This window comes from Pungitius pungitius, chromosome 15 (assembly GCF_949316345.1).
Source record: "Pungitius pungitius chromosome 15, fPunPun2.1, whole genome shotgun sequence".
Taxonomy (NCBI): domain Eukaryota; kingdom Metazoa; phylum Chordata; class Actinopteri; order Perciformes; family Gasterosteidae; genus Pungitius; species Pungitius pungitius.
The window spans coordinates 7,262,339-7,281,598 of NC_084914.1; the positions used below are offsets into that span (position 1 = coordinate 7,262,339).

At 42.2% G+C, this 19,260-nt stretch overlaps 1 protein-coding gene across 2 annotated transcripts; it reads right to left on the minus strand.

Moving 5' to 3' along the window:
• Positions 1–654: 654 nt before the first annotated feature.
• LOC119204632 (MAGUK p55 subfamily member 7-like) lies at positions 655–19,054 on the minus strand. 2 transcript variants are annotated; one of them, XM_062557504.1, is made up of 19 exons: positions 18,925–19,050; positions 18,343–18,440; positions 17,682–17,716; positions 17,309–17,427; positions 16,551–16,628; positions 15,401–15,481; positions 13,045–13,179; positions 10,984–11,065; positions 10,754–10,839; positions 10,287–10,361; positions 9,432–9,628; positions 9,269–9,333; positions 8,590–8,634; positions 6,376–6,549; positions 4,645–4,725; positions 4,469–4,562; positions 4,239–4,347; positions 3,631–3,774; positions 655–2,214 (listed from the first exon to the last, which is right to left on the minus strand). In XM_062557504.1, the coding sequence occupies exons 3-19, from the start codon at positions 17,704–17,706 to the stop codon at positions 1,984–1,986; spliced, it is 1,821 nt and encodes a 606-aa protein (XP_062413488.1). In that variant the 5' UTR covers positions 17,707–17,716; positions 18,343–18,440; positions 18,925–19,050; the 3' UTR covers positions 655–1,983. The 2 variants fall into 2 exon arrangements, with proteins under 2 accessions (XP_062413488.1, XP_037313199.2); XM_037457302.2 differs by having other exon boundaries at positions 18,343–19,054.
• Positions 19,055–19,260: the final 206 nt, after the last annotated feature.

Consider the following 19,260-nt stretch of genomic DNA (forward strand, 5'->3'; position numbering starts at 1 on the left):
AAAGTTCCAGATATTTACCTCGGGATTTGGGCCCAAAACAGGGCTGAAAGGTAAGAAAAGTTTATTTTGAATGTGTAATAGATAGCTAGTTGTCTGTTTATACTTTTGCCGTAATCACTGTAAAATGATCAAATATTATCGTTGTATAATGAAGCTTGCAAGTTTAAATGTATCTGTGTCTTTCGCTAACGTCTCGTTAAGCCAAAAACAACAAGAAGGTTTCCTGGTGAGGTCAGGCGTGTTGCGTTCCTGTTTTAATTTGTAATCAAACGAATCCTTAAATGATTCACTCTGACTTGCCAACATGTGATTTAAAAGCTAAACCATATGTTAGCATGTCAAAGCCAACTGTGTTCTAATGACAGTGAACTGAGTCAGAGATGTTAGTATACCTTTGCTTTGAGCATCATAACTTTCTGGAGCTGCAGTGTTCATTGAAGTGAGCAACTTTTTATCCGTGAGAGGTAGATTGTTATGAATGTTCACCATAGTCTGGCTTTAATGTGTCAATATGAGGAAACATGAATCAGTAGATGACTCAAAACTAAAAACCTTTCCCCTTCCTGCTTCAGTTTTGAATAACTAACTCCCATAAACATTAACACGTGCATAGTGAGGCTTGTTTAAACGTTATGAATATCCAATCCAAAGACATTGTTTAAGTCAGTCATTTTTATTTTCAACACGTTTTCAATAGACAGTTAGATGATTGGGCTTAATTATCCGAGACCAATTGACATCATACTTCTGCGTAATGTTTCGAGCGGGAGCCGCGGTGGGCGAAAAAACGGCAGGTTTTCATTGGATCACTCCAATGGCACTTAAATGGCACGGTGTGATGATCTCATGATCTGCAGATCCTCCGCGATGTGTTGAAGTTCCACCGCTCCGCTTTGCCTGAGGCCCGGGGACGAGCCGAGGAGTCTGCCCGTTTTCCTTTGGGGGCCCCTGCGACACGTGGACACAACACCGATGTGCACAAGGTCTACCCATCCATTTGAGACACTGACAAAAAAGCTGGCTCGACTTAAATAAATACTTGGAACCAACTGGCAGGCTCTGCATCCCCGGAGCCTAATTCACAATTCATAAAGGCTCGCCATGCTTTTACAGTAGGCTTTTATGTGCGCTCGTTACTTTCCCTGCGTACGTCTGCGAAGGCCCGAGTCCCTAGAAAGCCGTTACCGTCTGCACACGTCCCTCCGCTCCCGCTTTCTCACAAACACGACATGACAGACACATTAACACCCCTTCACACCCAATTGAGCACAGCATCCAAAAAGGGGGGGGGGGGGGGGGAAACACCATGAATATGGAGGAATGCAGCCATTAAAAAAAAAAAGAAATTGGATTAAGCAAAAGAAGGAAAACATTTGAATGTGTATCCAACAGGCTCAAACATGAGCATGTATTAATGGAGTGTCTCTAACGGTGACTCTGCAATTATTCAAAATGACTGTCAATAAAAGGCTTCTTTACATTTTATACAGGCATTTCTTCATCATCAACAGTTTCAGATTGACTGTTATCTTGTTTGTGTCACTGTTTTGAACAGCATTTTGGAAAAAGGCTTTCCCGACTGCTGCTACTAATAATATTTCTCTGGTGTACATTACAGTTAATTTAAGTGCGGCAGCTGTCAGAGTAATTACATGCTGATGTTTGCGATTTGGCAGGGAGGGATTACACTGAGCCACAAGTAGAGGTTCTCTGGACAGTTTCCTTTATTTTCTACTTCTCAGCCCTGCAAGCCGACGTTTTTTTTCAGACAAATGCCAACAGGAAAACTGGCTCTTGGACAGACGGAGGGAGAGAGAGATGGATTCTGTTTGCCCAATTGGATACACACTATGAGACACTGTGGAAAACTGTTGTCATCACAAATCAGGACAAATATTTGAAATATGACAAAAATGAAATGGTTCAAGGTGATGAATTCTAACTAGAAACCATTTAAACATAAATATTGTATTCTTTCGAAGTTTAAATCCAGCCATCCAAATGACCAAAACTTCTCAATGCTTTTGTTGGTAAAGAGCAAATCCACTTTGCAGGAATCCACTGGACCTTTGCCTCTTTCAAATTCTCGAGGTCCACCTTCAGCTCTCTAAAAGCCACAGCTAGATCCCCGTTAACGATCTCCTTGTCAAACAAGTGACCACACTGACTTTCTATGGTTTCAGCAGAGTTAATCATGTCTTCAAAATCCTCCTCCTGTGAAAAGAGAATGATTTAGTGTACAATGAAAGCGTTATAACATATAAATAAATTCAGTTATTTTCATTCTTTGATTTGTTTGTTAAAGATGAGAAGAATCGACACAGAAAAGAAAAAGAGAAAAAAACAAGCAATTGCTGAATATTTGTATTATATTATATTTTATATATATATATATATATATATATATATATATATATATATATATATATATAAGTGTGAATCTGCCATATCCTGAAACAGAAAGCCATATGGTGACCATATAGTTCTATTAACAATAATCTGCACATACTGCAGCGTAAAAGGACATAAGAAGGCGTAACCCATCGTTACATGCTGAGTGGATGAGACCTTTTCACACCAGCTGTGGAACAAGTTGAAGGCCAATCCCTATAAGATATGCTTGATACACAAAATAGAACAGGACTAAAAAAAGATAGGGAAATGCTTTCTGTGTTCATCTTGACGAGGACAACAAAATAACGTGAATTGTTGTTGGTGGTCATGGTGACAGGTCGGTGGGGCCCTTGAGGTCTTGTCGCAGCCCGTTTGGGAGGAGACCGAACGCAGCGGCAGAGGCCGATGGACAGCTTGTCCATCTGGGAGTGAGGCCGTGGCGAACTTTTAATGCGCTGCTCATGTTCTGTAACCAGCGCGGCGAAACAGCCAGCTGTGTGCTTCGTCGGCTGCGGCTAATTCCGCACGAGACGAGGCGATCGACGTTGTGATTCACTCCCACGCTCTGTTTCTTGTGCTTACGTGGAAGTCAACCCGCTAGAACGTTTGCAGTGTTTGCAACGGAACCCTTTAAACCGGCCGCCACTCGGGCCGACAATCCGGCTTCGCTGATCTGAGTGGAAAAAGTCTGCTCTGCTCCAATCCCATTTCTACGGCCTGAACCATCTAACGGTTGACGTACATGGCACCATGGCAACGGGTTTTTCCAAAGCCATGCTGCAGCACAGGTGTGTGACCTCCTGGGTTTAATAAGGGCAACATTGGCCGCCGGGGTCGGACAGTGAAGGAGAAGCCAGATGGGGGACTATGCAAATTCTACCATCAATACACATACACCTGTTTTTTGTGGTCTCTTTTGATCACCCCATTGACTCATTATTTAAATCCATCACACACACAAGAAGTAACCCTCCATCTCCTTGACGAAATGTCCATAAGCCACCCACCGAGCGGCCGTGCAACTCCTCCTGTCTCTTAAACGCAACCCTGACGGGGGTCAGCTATGTGTTTGAGGCGAGGTGTGTGTACGTCTGTGCGGTTTGGGTGGCTGCAATGAGGCCCGGCTGTTTGACCTCGAAGCGTCCCCTTCATGGTACCAGACAGAGAACAAGCACCTGAGTTCACACATGAACCCGACGCCATGGGGTTTCAGGCCAAGATTCTGGTTTATCTTACTGAAAAGATCCGGGCTGAGTTCTGCTCCTCCTCGTCACAGATGAATTTCGCTCTCCTTCTGGTGATGCGTAGTTCTTCTATAGATGGCGGCTTCACGAACACCACGTAAGGTTTGAATTCAGATGTGTACACATGTTTTATTTTCTGTGGTAACGCGGACAAAAGAAAGAGGAGGTTAGATGTCGGCATTAATATTCATGGTACATAGACGTTCTCAACCTTTTCTGTCTCGAAGATCCCTACATTGATACACATTCTGTAAGTTTTTCCTTCGGGGACAACCATCTGAAAATATTTTGATTGTTCGATATGATTAAATCCAGAATTTTCTAGTTGTCAACTGCAGTTGAGGGGATAACTTGGATTCGAACACTGGGCTCACTTCTGGATTGAATTAAATAGTGAAAATAAACCATACCCTATTTTTCTGCCTACCCGAACTCCATCCCAGACCCTAAGAATTGTCGCGATTGACATTTTGTATGAAACAACATCGGAATTCTTTACAAAGATTCCTTTAAAAAAAAAATGTTTTTAAACTTCCTCACCGTCCGCCAATTTCAGACGGCTCTGTGGACATAAACCTTTGAAAAAGGCATAATACTCACACTGGGGTGCACGTCCAGAAGGCACACCTTGCCCTCCGCCATTACCCTGTGCACCGAGTCTAGACTTGTCCCATAGTAGTGTCCTTTGTACCTCCCATATTCCACAAACCTAGAGGGCAAACACAAGTAACGGGATCAACAGTGAGACAGCATCAAATGCTTATTAGGCAGCAGTTGACATGGGGGGGGGGGGGTAAAGAAAACCATGAGAGCGACAGCCGTCCATGTACCTGTGATTGAGAATGTCCTCTTCGAACATGTGAGCGGACACAAAGTGATAATCCACCCCTTCGGCCTCCCGCCCGCTCCTCTCGCGCGTGGTGTCTGAAACGAGAGCAGCAAAAGGATGAGAAACCACTGTGGGGGCGAGGGAGGCCACGGCGACAGCTTTACATGTCTGTCTTACACGGCACGGTGACGCCGAAGAGGTCGGGGTCGGAGATCAGGAGCCTCCTCTTCAGTTCATTGACGCCGACGCCGCCGGGCCCTTGGAGGCAGAAAATGAAAGCACTGTGATCTGCATGTGGGTATTCGTTTCTCAATATCTCAGCGCGCTAACGCTCTCCTCACGACAAGTCCGACATCAAATAGATGCGGTGATCCGGTGACACATCTGTCCTCTTCATCAGAGAAGCACAAGGGGAGCGAGAGAGAGAGTTGAACAGACGGAGCTCAAATTTCATGCCGATTTAAGTCTGAGAATGAATCTCCTTTTGCTTCCTCCTCCTGTGTCTCTCTATCGAACGTTAAATGCTCCTCTGGATAATACATAGCATCACAATTAAATGCAACATCTGCAAAAGCCCACAGTATCAGTATCATTGTAGTGTAGGATGTGCAGGATGGAGCACACACACGGACACACACACACACACACACTGCTGCATCTGGGATTTTCCTCTAGAGCAGGTTTCTGCAGCCCCAGATTGCATCAGATTCTAATAGAGCGCAGTCTGAAAGTAGGATTCTTGACATACCTGCCTTTTCCATCACAGCGTTGCATGAGCTTGATACATTACAAAATATCAAGTTTATAGACTCTGCACTGTTACAATGCTGATGTTTTTCCCAGCTGCTCCACAGAACTGAAGAGGAGCATTCAGATCATTGAGCTCTGAGGATATTTCCCCCTAATCATTTTATCAAGAGTTACGCAATCTGTTGGGCTTAAAAAACGCTTTCCTGGAGCATGGTGGTCTATTGCTTCATCCAAAGTGTGGATGCAATGCGTCAAACATTATCCAGCAGGTCCTGTTTTAGCAGATCCAGGTTTGGGTTTTACCGTCTGTGAGCTGTGTGTTCTCAATAAAGAGTCTTCACTGCAGACAGTCAAATATAATCCAGAGTTGAGGTAAACTCCAAATCTAAGTCCAAGCTGCATTCAGTTTGAAGATGGAGCACTTGGCTGAAATTGTAAAGGATCTTATTTAAAATCCACTCATCCCTTCTAACTATCGGTTATCTGGTTCTGTTTTTGCACCTCTTCAGTTCACTGTGGTTCTCTTTTCTCTGCCTGCCGATTTCAATTGTCTATTGCTCTTCTCTTCTTTCTTTCTTTCTTTGATTTCCATTGGTCACAGATGACCTCCCGTTGAATCATAATGGGACCTTAAAAAGACCCAAAAGACCCCTCTCCTAGTGGAGAGATATTGCTACAAAATGCAAAGAGCAGGCCTGCAGGATTGGCGGCGATGTGAATCTGGAGCCACTTGTAACCTAAGAGAACACAATATATTCTGACTTGGATTTTTCTGACAGTGTTTACGTGGCGCTGATGGAAAAAAAGCATTCTTGCACTCAGGACATCAATCTTCATCAATGCATTTCTTTTGATCAACAACAGCTTCTATGATATTTTCCTTCTAATAAATGAGATTCTGCTGTTTTTATGGTTTATATGGACCATGAAAAAGGGCAGCGGAATGAAATTAATCAGAACACAACTGATTACAATGTGAAATGTTGTGCATATATCCACTAGTTACCTTGCTTTGTGTTTATAGCACTGGTAAATGCTGTAAATGTATCACACCAGTTGCCCATGGAGCCATTCGTAACATTAGAACTTATTTTCCAAGCGTTTGACATTGTCCTGTAAAGGCTAAAATAAACATGTATTTTTCGAGCTCATACTCACCAACCAGAACAACCAGACGGTGTCGGTCTTTGGGGTCTCTGTGGTAGGGGATCACTTCTTTGTAGGTGGGAGGACGGATGGAGCTGTGGAGCCCCGTGCTCCACCTCTTGGACCGAGCCGCTTCCCCGGCCCAGCCGCTCATTCTCCCCAGTCGGAAACTCCTTCTTAAACCAGCTGGAAAAAGAGAGAGAGGGACCTCAGACCTGCTAGTTGCATCAATGAAAATCTAGCTGGGGGGGGGGGGGGCAGACTCACTGCGACAGTTCTAAAAGCTGAACTCATAGATTTCATTTTGGGCCATTTGAAAGCAGCACAACTTAACATCTGACTTTTTGTCCTTTTATAACAATCCCCTACCAGTTTAAACATGCAGAATGTGCAGATCAATACACGTATATATACAAGTCTCCACCAACCAATGATCCACTACGTCTACCAGCTGTATGTCAACTTTATCTGTGATACAGGGTTTTTCTGGTTTCATTTTTCATATATATTTCTTTCTGAAACCAGCTACCTGCTGTGGCTGGAATTGGGTTTAATGGGAGCGGTGAGAGTGAACCATCACAAGGATGTAAAATAAACAATAAGCTAAACAAAACAAAAACAGTTTGTCCAGTAGGGACACAATTTCACATTAAACATTGTCATTTGATCCATTGTAAGTACAAGCATAAGGACTTTAACTTAAGAATTCTAAATCCATAATGACAAAGGATTTGGTTAATTTCCATGTTTTTTAGCTAAACTATGACTTGCATACTGTCACACATTAATGAACCCCCGAAGGCTTGAATTATTCTTAACATACTTCATCAAATCACTTACATTGCTGCATACAATCAACGCGCGATTACAAGTTGTACACGAGAACTCTTCAACATTGTTAAAAAGCACAAAAGGTCCTCGGATGAGCACAAGGCCAATAAACAAAGGGCGAGCTAAATAAACACAGGCACCCAATGGCACGGATCGCAGTCAACGGACGACAACTCGGACTGTCACGCGCCGCTCGCGGGCCGCCTGACAGCCAGCGTCTGTCATGCGACTGCGGTCTGGCTCTGGCAGGCGCGCTCCCTTTCATGATGTTAACTGCTGCTAAGTGATGCTGCCAGGCTTTCTTTGACGTCACGTCAGCTGCAATTTCACTTTGTAAGCATATCTGTCTATTTCCTTTCTGGGCTTCATTCTAAGAGACATGGCACCGTGAGTAGAGATTTCAAACCTGTGTTTACATTGGATTTAAACTGATGATTTCACTAACAGAGAGTAATACATGCTGTATTAAACATGTGTTATACAGCATATGAGATATCTTATTTCCCAGAATGAAAGAAGGTATAGAGGAAAACATATCGGAAATGTCAATCTTGACTAATTCACGCAGGGGAATTCATCATGTGTTGCTGAAAATGCTCTGTAGTAAATTTTGTTGGAAATGCTGGGTAGATATAGGACGGCTGGAAGAATGCAGTAATGTCGTGAGATGGACCTGAGCCCTTCATGTTTAGATGATTTGATACGAGTCGTAACCTGCACCACAAAAGAATGGACAAAACCCATTAGTATGAAAAGTATTAACAGTATTATCATTTCAGCCACTCTGGTCTCATTACTCTGCATGTTGTATTTGGTTGTGCAGCATTAGTGGGCGTTTACGTGGCAGACAAAAGGGAAACACACACACACTGAACCATGGCATCAGGTGAAAGCCGGCCTGAGATAAGACGAAATGCACATTATTAAATGGACATGAGCTTTTGGAAGTGACACAGTGCAACATCGGTAATTACATTGCCTTGCACAGACGTAGGGAGCCTTTTTTACAATCAGCACGCCCCCATATGAACATCCTGCACTGCTCATTTGCACTCACGGAAATACACACAAGCACATCAAATCCAATCCATGAAATCCAGACAAATGGGATAAATGGCAAGACTAAAACCACATTTTCTGGTGTAGTCTTCTCCCTCAAATCCCCAAACCACAAAACGACATCATCATATGAACCGGTCTGTCCTGAAACTATAACCAGGGTCTCCTTTTGTGACTGTTTTTACTCCATCTATTTTCATTGCTAAATGCAATATATTTTGATGCGTGTGTGTTGTTTTGAGCTGTTGAGTCCAATTGCCATGATTTGTTATTGTCTTGTCTCACATTCTCTATTATAAGTGTGATTTGAGTGAAACAACAATTCAATGATCTCACCAATGTTGATCCCTGTTATCGCTCTGTAGTCTACGTCCTCAATGACTGGAAAATAATAGGAAGATGGGAAGAGGAAAGAGTGAGCGCAAACCACATTGGGATGACACGTGCAATGCTGACATTTCATATTCAAAGCATGTTTACTAAACCAAATAATGTATTTGAGAAAAACTTACAATGGTCTAATTAAGAAAATATACCCACATTTTAGAAATATTAATAACTACCTTACTATTACAAATTGATTATTAGCTTCAAACTAGCACACCGCAGAGGACAGATACCATAAACTTACTTGGAGGAACATTAAAAAGAATTCTTTCCATGCTGGAAAGACATGCATGAATAATTACAGGGCTCTTATTTTTTTGGATGATACAGTCTCTTTAAATCTTTGAAAATACTAAAACCCAAAATAGGACACATGTATTATATTATGTAAATAACACGGCCACGGTAAGACAGTACCTTCCTCCTCATCTGTTCAGCATGTGGAGACAACAAAAGCAGTGAGTACATCGGCAGCAGAGCTCACCCGTGACCTTGACCGGGTTCTGCAGACGTGACCGGTCACCCCTCAGCTGAGCGCTAAAGGAGCTCAAAATGTTTATTGGAAAGGGCTAAAGGGTTTTACTCCAGACAGGTGTGGTGATTTTACAGACAAGCTTTGTCTCATCACCTGGCGGCGGTGGCCTGACTCGTTGAGGCGTGAACAGGGCTTTGGGCCGCTGCAGGGCGACTCTCCTGAAGAGAGACAAACAAAACACACACACAAATGAATGAAACCAGGCTTCGTCAAAACAGGTGTTTTTCAAGCGAGCGAACGCGTCGCCGCTGGCGACCTCTCGTGGAGCTGCTGCGAGGGGATGAGCCCCGCCCGAGTGCTGCCGTCGCCGAGGCGACACGCCTGCCACCAGGTGTCGTCCTCCATGCTGACGACCCGCAGGACGTCCCCTCTTCTGAAGGCCACCGCTGCGTCCTTGCAGGGAACGGCGGGGTCGTCGTTGGGGTCGTAGTCAAACAGAGCCCGCACAAACAGCTGAGGAAAGACCAACAGAAAGACCATGTTATGTTCAAGCGGACAAACAGGTGACAGAGGAAATGTAATCGATCCACTGATTCGACTCTTTCCCCAATGCAGCTTTGTGAGGTTCGTCTGAATCCCAGATGGCGACGCAACATCTTTTGTCAGGGGGCTTTTTCACACGTGTTGGTGTCATCTTTGAGAAATGGCGATGATGATAGAAAATAATTTGTCTTAATTATACTGCAAATGCTCCCTGCTCTAACAGTTTCCAGCTCGGACGTCCACTGCACGCATACAACCAAAAAAACTGGATTGTGGAAATAGAGATTTTCCACATTATTATTAATCCACATAAGGTGTGCAGATTCATTGTTAATGTTAAATGAAGTAATTGCAGATCAAAATCAGCTGTTTAAATCATAAAAAGCTGAATATATTGATGAGGTTAGTGAGTTTCTTATCCTTGACTGTCTCAGGCTGGATTTACTTTTGGACCATGTGCTGCTGTTGTGCACAGCCCCGTGGCAAAAAACACAAAATATAACCAAACACACAACATGCCACTCATTTCATCTATTTTTAGTGAAACCAGCAGGAAAATATTCCCCATGAGGCCAGATTGAAGGACACATGGTGCAGAAATATACTATGTAGTTAATAGTTACGGTACCTTCTTAGTGGATGATATTTCTTCTCTGGTGAAGTCAGGAACTATTTTGAATGTAACTTCACCTTGAGAACGAGTCTGTGCAAAAACAGTGTCAATTGGTAGTTAGGCATTTTAGTAAATTTGCATTTAGCTTCTTGAGAGTTGGATAAGAAGATTAATCAATAGCAATCTAATGAATGTCTGTGTAGTTAAAATAACAAGCAGCCGGCTGAGTTCTGTCCAAAGGCAACAAAGCCGACCTACCATCACCTATCAAGTCAATACAAACTAAAACATGTAACAAGTATTGTCCCTAGACCCAATCCTGCATTTTATTTTTTCTATATCTTATTTACTGACAAAAAGAATAACATACAAAAATGTCTCTTTCTTGGGAGTTAAGAAAAAGAAAAGTTGAGAGCAAGAGGAAAGGAACAGAAACAGAAATATCCACCGAGGAGACAGAATCAAATGTGTGTGAGACTAACCAGAAGAGGAAGGATTTCCTTTGGCTTCATGTGCTCCAGTGAGACTCCATTCACTTCTTTTAGCTCATCTCCTTCGTGGATCAGGCCTTCAAAGTGTTGGAAGTACATATGGAAATTTGCACCACATGCTTTTCATTGTGATATCGTGTAACAACCCAACACAGCGTAAAGTCAGAGTGAGAGAGTTAAACACAATAATACACCGTGATAACTATATTAAATGAGCATACCGCTTTTATCAGCTGCACCTCCTCGCATGATCCTCGCCACAACAATAGCGCCAGTGGCTCTATCCCTCCTAATTGTTGCCCCCTTGAGGATGAACGGTGAATGAGAGGATGATGAACAAACGGACGAGCAGAGGCAAAGAGGTCAAGTGATGGACAGTGAAAATAACATGTTGACGAGACAAGCTTCTTATTTAGAAACAAAGACGAAAACCTTTTAGCCGGCAGCCTTCATGTAACACACAAAGCGCTGGGAAAGGTTATCCAAATCAGCATTATTTTCAACAGATGTTATGGATATGGACTCAACCCAATGGAAAGAGCCTTCTATGTAGCTGACTACAATCAGCTCAAACTGGGGCGGAACCCTGTCGTCTGGAAAACGGGAACATGCTAGATCGATCAAAGAGACCATGTCACCAAAAGGTCAGTCCCCTTGCAATCGAGTTTTGGGATCGATACAAACGTGTGTTCTCTATTATTGGTTCTAAGCACGTTACCTTCTCAAAGCTGAAACCCTAAATATGAGCGCACACACACACAGCGAGAAATGTCCATTTTAACTTGATTATTCTCATTTATTCTTCCTCAGAAATGTTTTTGGCCGCTATTGTTGTTTTTTTTTGTTTAGCAGGATATCTTAAAAACTTTAAAACACATTTAAAGTACATATGCTGAAAAATAAACCCACTGGCTGGGAGACAAATGTTTTTGATGTGGATCCAGCATTATTTTTAAAGGATTTTTTTGACTTTGTGCTTGAGGGCTTTTTCTGTCTTTTTTTCTGCTATTTTATAATGAACTACTGGATGCTTGAGTGGAATAAAAGCTGGAACATCTACCCCTCTGCTGTCCAGCAGGTATTTTCTGAAGATCTTTATATATTATTAAAACAACAAATTTTAAAGGATTTCGCAGCTTTGGCAGCGGCATTCCTTCTTAGTAGTTTGGTTTGCTTTCAGCTACATTTGATCCAGGAAAATTCCAGGAATGAGTGAAGACTTGGAATAAGGTGGAATATGGCAGATCATTCAGGTGGTATCAAGAAAATTAGCTCTGATTAAAGACCTTGAAAGTAGTTGATTTACATCAGAAACAGAAACGAATTTCAACAATCAATGCGGCTTAAAGGGACTCATCCATAGTTTTGCTGTGGATATACAATTGCACATGCGTGCAAACACACACACACACACACGCGTAACAATTCTGAAAGTATGCTGTGCGTCACAGCAGATATATGGCAACAAAGATGTGGAAGAATTGACTGTAAATTCCTGGCTCCTGCAGGAACTTTTTCCTGATGTGTCCTGTCACTGCGAGCCCTGCTACACCTTGGCATACGTGGCTGGAGCAGTCACGCAGTTCGACAACATGACAGAAATTCAGTCACCAGAGAAAAAAAAACCCAGCTGTCTCGTGGTTTATTTCTTTGAACTGCCTGTGTGTGTCAGATGTATGGACAAATTACACATTGCTAAATGCAGGTGCACCGTTACACGCTTGTCTTAAACTTGAATACAGAGTTTTTGAGTTCATTACAAGGACAGGTAAGCCAAATGAGAAACAGGCTGACGGGCTAAAAGCACACTTTTTAGAGGCAAGTCAAAATCGAACTTACTCACTTTCTTGTTAAAAGTCGGATGAGAAAATCTATACCAGTATTGTGCTTGCACATATATTCAGCAGGAGGTTATCGAAGCTCAGCTCGGAGAATAGAAATGCAGGAACCAGATGGGTCGGCCTTGGGAAAGCGCCACAACAAACTAATTATTTAAACATGTTCTAAAATGTCAAGCAAATACAAATATTTAAGAGAATCTACACACCTCTCAAATAGAGCGGGGCTGGGTTCCCAATGTTTTCAGTCTCCTTTGAAAGCTACGCTAACCTCCCGCTGGCTTTAGCTGTACATTTAGCACACAGGCATGACAATGGTACTGGAACAATCATCTCATTAACTCTCACCAAGAAAGTATTCCAATCAATTTCCCAACATGTTGGACTAGTACTTTTCGGTAATTTCTAACTAGATTGCTTCAACATAAAAACATGCTTACGGACCAGAGGGTCTTTGGTTTTGACCAGACTGACAATTTTGACCGAATCCTCGTCATCCTCCAAAGCGTCATCGGTTATTGGTGGCAGACTAGGCTCAAAGTCTCTCTGAGCTACAGCGTCATGGACAGACAGGAGGCTCTGTGGAGGAAACAGAAATACAGTGAGGGTGCTGAATCGTGTTCGGATCGATCTCTTTGAGATCTTTGAGAAAATGGCAAATGGTATCTGCTACGTGCGATCACGTGCAATCACTGCAAGGGTCTCTTCATTTAATGGCGTCCATTCTAGATGGAAGTGCACTGCAGAACCCACCAGGGCTAGTTTAAAAGCTTTAGGCAATCTGGTCGAGGTTGAGGAGGATAGAGACTCCAATAGTTTGACAGGGTTGCCCAAACTCACTACAGCGACTGAATCCAAATATATACAACTTTGCTTTCGGTTTTTGATGGTGCCAACATGGGCATATTTTTTTCACTGCAAGCCTACCAAGGGATATCATATTTAATTAAAGAAAATAAAAGAAAAAACATTTTGCTCATCGTTTTAACAATCAGCCAATCCATTTTTCTACTTCATCCATGTTGTCCATCAACAGTTACCCCACTCAGAAGCTGCCAGAGCCTGAGCAATGTGTCTCTGGACACTAGACAGGTTTTCAAGAAACAAACATTAATTTACAGAATGTTTGACCCCGAGTCTCTGGTAAGTATGTGTGAGCTCCTGCGTTTGGGCCAAGAACAAACAGGTCATTAAGAGTCCTCTTCAAACAAACCCAGTTAGCTCTCAGCTGGCTTTTGCTCCTCATTAAGAAAAAACCCAACTCCGGCAGCTAGCTGGAAAACCAAACGCTGTGTGTGTGTGTGTGTGTGTGTGTGTGTTTCCGCAATATTACTGTCAGCAGAAGTGAAATTAGGAGACATGCATTTGAGTAGTCTGGGCCTTTACACAAGTGAACACTAATAGACATGATTAGAGAGTAGATTATTTTAAATTCCGGTGTGGTTGATATTTTTCAGCACCTGTTAGAGGAAAAATATTTTCAACACAAATGGGAGATGGATGGATTTGTCCCTTTGTGTGAGCCATAAAGGTTGCGTACACCTCATGTTCAGTCTGCTTCGCTGCATCAGATTATCTCAGATGAAGTAGCCTTGCATGGATTTATAGTCTCTCAGATTACACTTGGTCCAGAAAGAATGAAGGAAAATGTAACCACATGATTTATGATTAGGTTTCTTTTATTGTTCATGACCCATCGGGGAGCTGAAGAAGAATGAAGAGAAACAACATCTTCAGAGCTAATTACATATCTTGCTTCAGAAATGGCAATACCGTAATAGGTTTTTTGCTTCCGGGACAGGAAGCATAACCTGGGTATGCGGTAATATTACAGATTTTAAAGAGTCACTTTAGGGAACAGTATTTGCTTTCTTGCCAAGAGGCTGTGAGGCCATACAGGCTACCACTCGGTTTAATATGAAGCTAGAGGTGGAAACATTAGCCTCGTTCTGCTCAAATATAATAAGGCATTCTCCACTGGTACCACTGGTATTTAGCACATTTATAGAGTTTGTTCGATTTGTACAAAAAAAGAGGGGAAAAAGGAGAGATTTGGGCTTTTGCGGGCTGAATAGTTTTTTGTTTTGATTGTATCCTTGAACGGAATAAAGTGTGTTGTTTCCCTCTGCTTCCAACAATATGTTGAGCTAATCTAAGACAATGATGAGCTAACCTTACCTTGGCTGTAGTTTCATATATAATGCTTACATTTTTGAACAATATTGATACTTTTTGTCTAACTCTCAGCAAGAAGGTGGCCTAAAAAGGTAGGCTGCAGTAACCAACTCGTGCATCATTTTATCACAGCTTATGATAAAGTTATTAGTTCAACATGTTAAACAATTGTAAAACGTCAAGTTTCATGTGGAGATCATGAAAAAAATTAGAGTCCCTGTCTGCTTCGTGCCCTTTGACTTTAATGTTAAGACGGTGTTCTGTCACCAGGGATTTTTGTGTTTTGGGTCTGCTTCCTTTTCCCTTTTGCTCCAACCTCGTTAGTCTCTCGTCTCGTAGTCACTTGCTTAGCTGTAAATAGCCAGATACTAACCACTAGTCTTTTACTCCGTCGCTGTACCGAACAGTTATTTTGTCCGTCTTCTGTCGTGCTCGGCGTTTTGTACTAGTTTACTTTGGCTCCAGTCTGTCATGTATGACTCCATCTTGTGGGCTTGAATTGAATTGTAAGCTTTCTTTTTTAAATCAAATCATTGCATCGTTTCTGCTCTTTGCTCGTTTTGGTTTGGCTGAGAGAGTTTTTGGTCGACACGCGTGTATGAAGCTCCAATGAAATACTCTTCACCTTAAAGTTGGGTTTGGAAACGAGGGCAACTAGTTCTTTGACTTTGTCCATCCCGCATTGGCATATCAGCTCCTCCGCCAACTGCAAACAAAGAAACAGGCAAGGAGGAAAGGCAGGATATGTATTTTTCATAATTAGAGTTGTACTCAAAGAAGCCAAAAGAGACGGAGAAAGATGCAGGAAGACAAAGAGGGTTGAGGAAATTCAGCTCGTATCTTATTAAAACTGTAGTGAAGCACACCGTCGTTATTTATACATTTTCATTTGTCCGTGTTCCTCTTTTGGCTGCGTGACTTTTGGCCACCAGCAGTTTTCCCCCCCAAAAAAGCGCGTAAGGCCACACGAGAGTTGCGGCGACGGCTAAAACGAAGCAGCCTTGACCGCCCATCGGCGAGGGGAGAGGCGGCGACGGGCCGTGTACAGTCGCCCGTCTTGTCGAGCATATATTGCTGTAATGACTCCTACTGCTTCAAGATGTCGAGCCACACTCCGGAGACACAATGCATGAAGGTCATTAGTTTCCACTGTTGAGCAAACAGAAGCCTCTCTGAGGGGAAACAGACCCACGGTTTGGCCCATTCCAGTAGGTCCTGATGATTTAAGCCAGGCGGAGAGCGTCTGTCTCACGGACTCCCAGGCAAAGGAAGTGATGGTGGAGTTTATGGGGGGAAAAGCGTAGGGCTACATAGACCGAGTGGAAACATGGCGGGAATTACAGTACATGGGGTAGAAGGAGAGAGGGAAGTGAGAGGATAAGGAAGAACAGGGATAATGGAGGGGGAGTGTGGTTTGGGGATGAAGGGATGAACAGATGGAAGCGTGGAGTAAGGGGAAAAGTCTGAAAAGAACAGCCTGTTAAACGTGTCGTCCAGGAACAGGATTGGGAAAGCAGCACAGAAGTGACTGGTTGGGAACACGAAGACAGTGGAATAAAAGTTAAGGCACATGTGAAGGGAATATACTGCTCATGTCGTTTTGAGTGAGCGGCAGCTCTCGCCGACACTACGACCAGAAAATTAATTGTATTCCTCCAAACAGTAACATTTTGATATAAGAAGTCCTACATTCCACTCGTGCTTCTGTGTGTCAGGCAAAGGCATCTGTGTGAGGATACAATATGAAAGTCTATCTGCGGATGATGTCGCCTTACATGTGAGGCCAGACCCGCTGCGTGATCTTGGACGGGGACGGGGCTGCGCTTCTCAAAGCGCTTCAGCCGCTCGTGGATCTGTCGAGTCGGGAAAGTTCCACAATAAAGGTTTCCTCTGCAGTAAAACTAGAAACACTCATTTCGTATATGATAGAACACAACCTATAACAATTTCAAAATAAATGATGATGGTGATGAAAGTGCGTATACATGACCTGTTTCTATTTTTCATGGTTGTGGGAAGTAACTTCACTAACATACTTTTATGAACATATTGTACAAAATGCTCAGATACTGTCACTAACATACTAGTTAAATTAATAATAAACACACAAGCTACATCAATTACTCATGAAATATGATATATTTCTCCACATTCTATTAATAAACAATCTATACAAAATGTAATGTTTTTAAATTAGCTGCATTTATTAAAGCTTTAACAAGTGCAACTAGACCATTTATACATTTCTGATTATATTTTCTAAAATACAAAATAGAGTAACACTGACAGCAGTGTTAAACAATAATATGTAGATAATGTATAGTGTTTCATTGTTACGTTGGATAAATGTGGTACATTTCTCTGACAGCACAAATTAATTTAGCTAAAGTCGCACTTTGATTGCATGACTAATCATCTTTTATGACGTTTTTTTTCACATTGGTAGCCTAAAATAAGTCTCTAAATGGATGCCGTCTCTAAAATGAAAGAAACAAACAAAGCACAAATCACTGTAGCACAAGTGTGTCGTCACCTTGAAGAGCAGATGAAGCTTCTTCTCCATCAACATGCTGTGGAGGAACCTGTAGTCCTCCTCTCTGTCTGTATGAGACTCTGTTCCAGACATCACTGAAGATATTAGGCTGCACACACCTGCAGGAGGAAGAGCAGAGCATGACCACACACACACACACACACACACACACACACACACACACACACACACACACACACACACACACACACACACAACTACTTGTTATTAACTCAGAGAGATTATTTTTAGGTTAGGGTTAACAACAAAAGAAAAGACACTAATACAAAAGCCTTTAAAAGATTCCTGGTTATGGAGACCATTGCTTTTTTTTGCAGGATTACAGGTATATTTCCCTAAATAGAGGACGTACCTCTGTGTTCTGTTGGGCTTAGCATCCTCCTCACTCTGAGAACAGAAAGGAAGTATTCAAGCAAAATGGAAACCCTGGATATATATGTTAGTAAATTGATCCATATTTTGGGGTTTTACTAGTGAGACAAGAGCACGACAGAAAAGTGGGACAAATGACGAGAGAAAGGAATTTTTTTCTCACATGCTCTCAAAAATGCTTTTTCTGAGATATTACCGCCCCCTAACGCTGGTATAAGATACTTCAACATTTTCCAGACAGCTCTATTGGTAAAGTAACGTAATACACCAGTTCATGCTTTATCGCTAGTATTCAAGTTTTTTTTTTCATTGCATAAACTTCTGCACGTCTGCATTAATGCACTTACTTCCGTTGAGAAGCATGAGGATTTTTTCACAAATGCTTAACAGAATCTGTAAAGAGATATTTTCCAGAGTCGCCAAATTCACATGGAGTGAATATAATACAATCTACGGAGATATAAGGTTTGTTTGTTATATTCTAATGTCTCCATACCAGATAAGGTAAAATATTGCAAAGATATATATTTGAACTAGCACAACTAACCCGGGGAACAGATTAGGTGTACGTGTATGTCCACCCCTACACGTTTTAAGTAAAGCAGCTCAGGATAATCACAAAAAAATTAAGTTGCACTCACCAGAGACGTTGCATTCCACAGATTCAGGCAGGCCATATGCGTCATGAGAATGAACAACATTTGAATATCCACTCTTGAAAGGAGTTTTGTGTGTCCGACTGGTCAGATTGTAAAAGAAAAAAACTGAACCTTGTTCAGTCAATGTGTGTTAGGTCTGACCTAAATCGAGCCGACGGGCAATCAATAAATCAATTGGGAAAGGACGCTATGTTCACCAGTTCACTTTCCACATATGTCAAACAGATTTATTTGGAGGTCAGCAGTTACATTCTTCTTTTGTCATTTTACTTTAATTTCACACTTGGACTTCTCTCTTGTGATAAAAATGTCTAGTATTCTGGTTAAATTAGTGTCCTAATTAGCTTTATTCGTTATCGGTTAACATTCTCTAAATTATTCTATTTAGTGGCTTGTAATCCAATAAAGGGCTATAGTATCACATTGTAATTTAAAATAAAATCAGTTGTGCAGAGAATGGCCTTTCAAAGTGCATCAGTCGTCTGTTCCTCCGCTGTAAACATAGACCGTAGACACGACGCGGGCCAATCCCAGCACTTGAATGCTATGACGGGCGGGTCTTACCATGAAGAGCAGTCGGATTCCGGACAACGCCGCTGTTAATGTTGGACGCTAACTTCCGGGCACAGAGGCCCCATGATCCGCCATTGCTTTCCGGATTGGAGACGGAGACGTGACTCCTACGTCTACATCGGAAATTAAGTACCTAATTTCAAAATAAGAGACGTACAATTGCCTTTTGTGCGAAAAAAATATCCCGTTCGTTATATCGAGGTCATGTAGGTATTTGTACTGCTTTGTCATGCTAATAGGACATTATTTTGTATATATCAACAAAACGTAAAGGTAAGTCTAGCGGCAATGTTCCATAACTTATCAATTGTTTTCATGTGCAAGTGT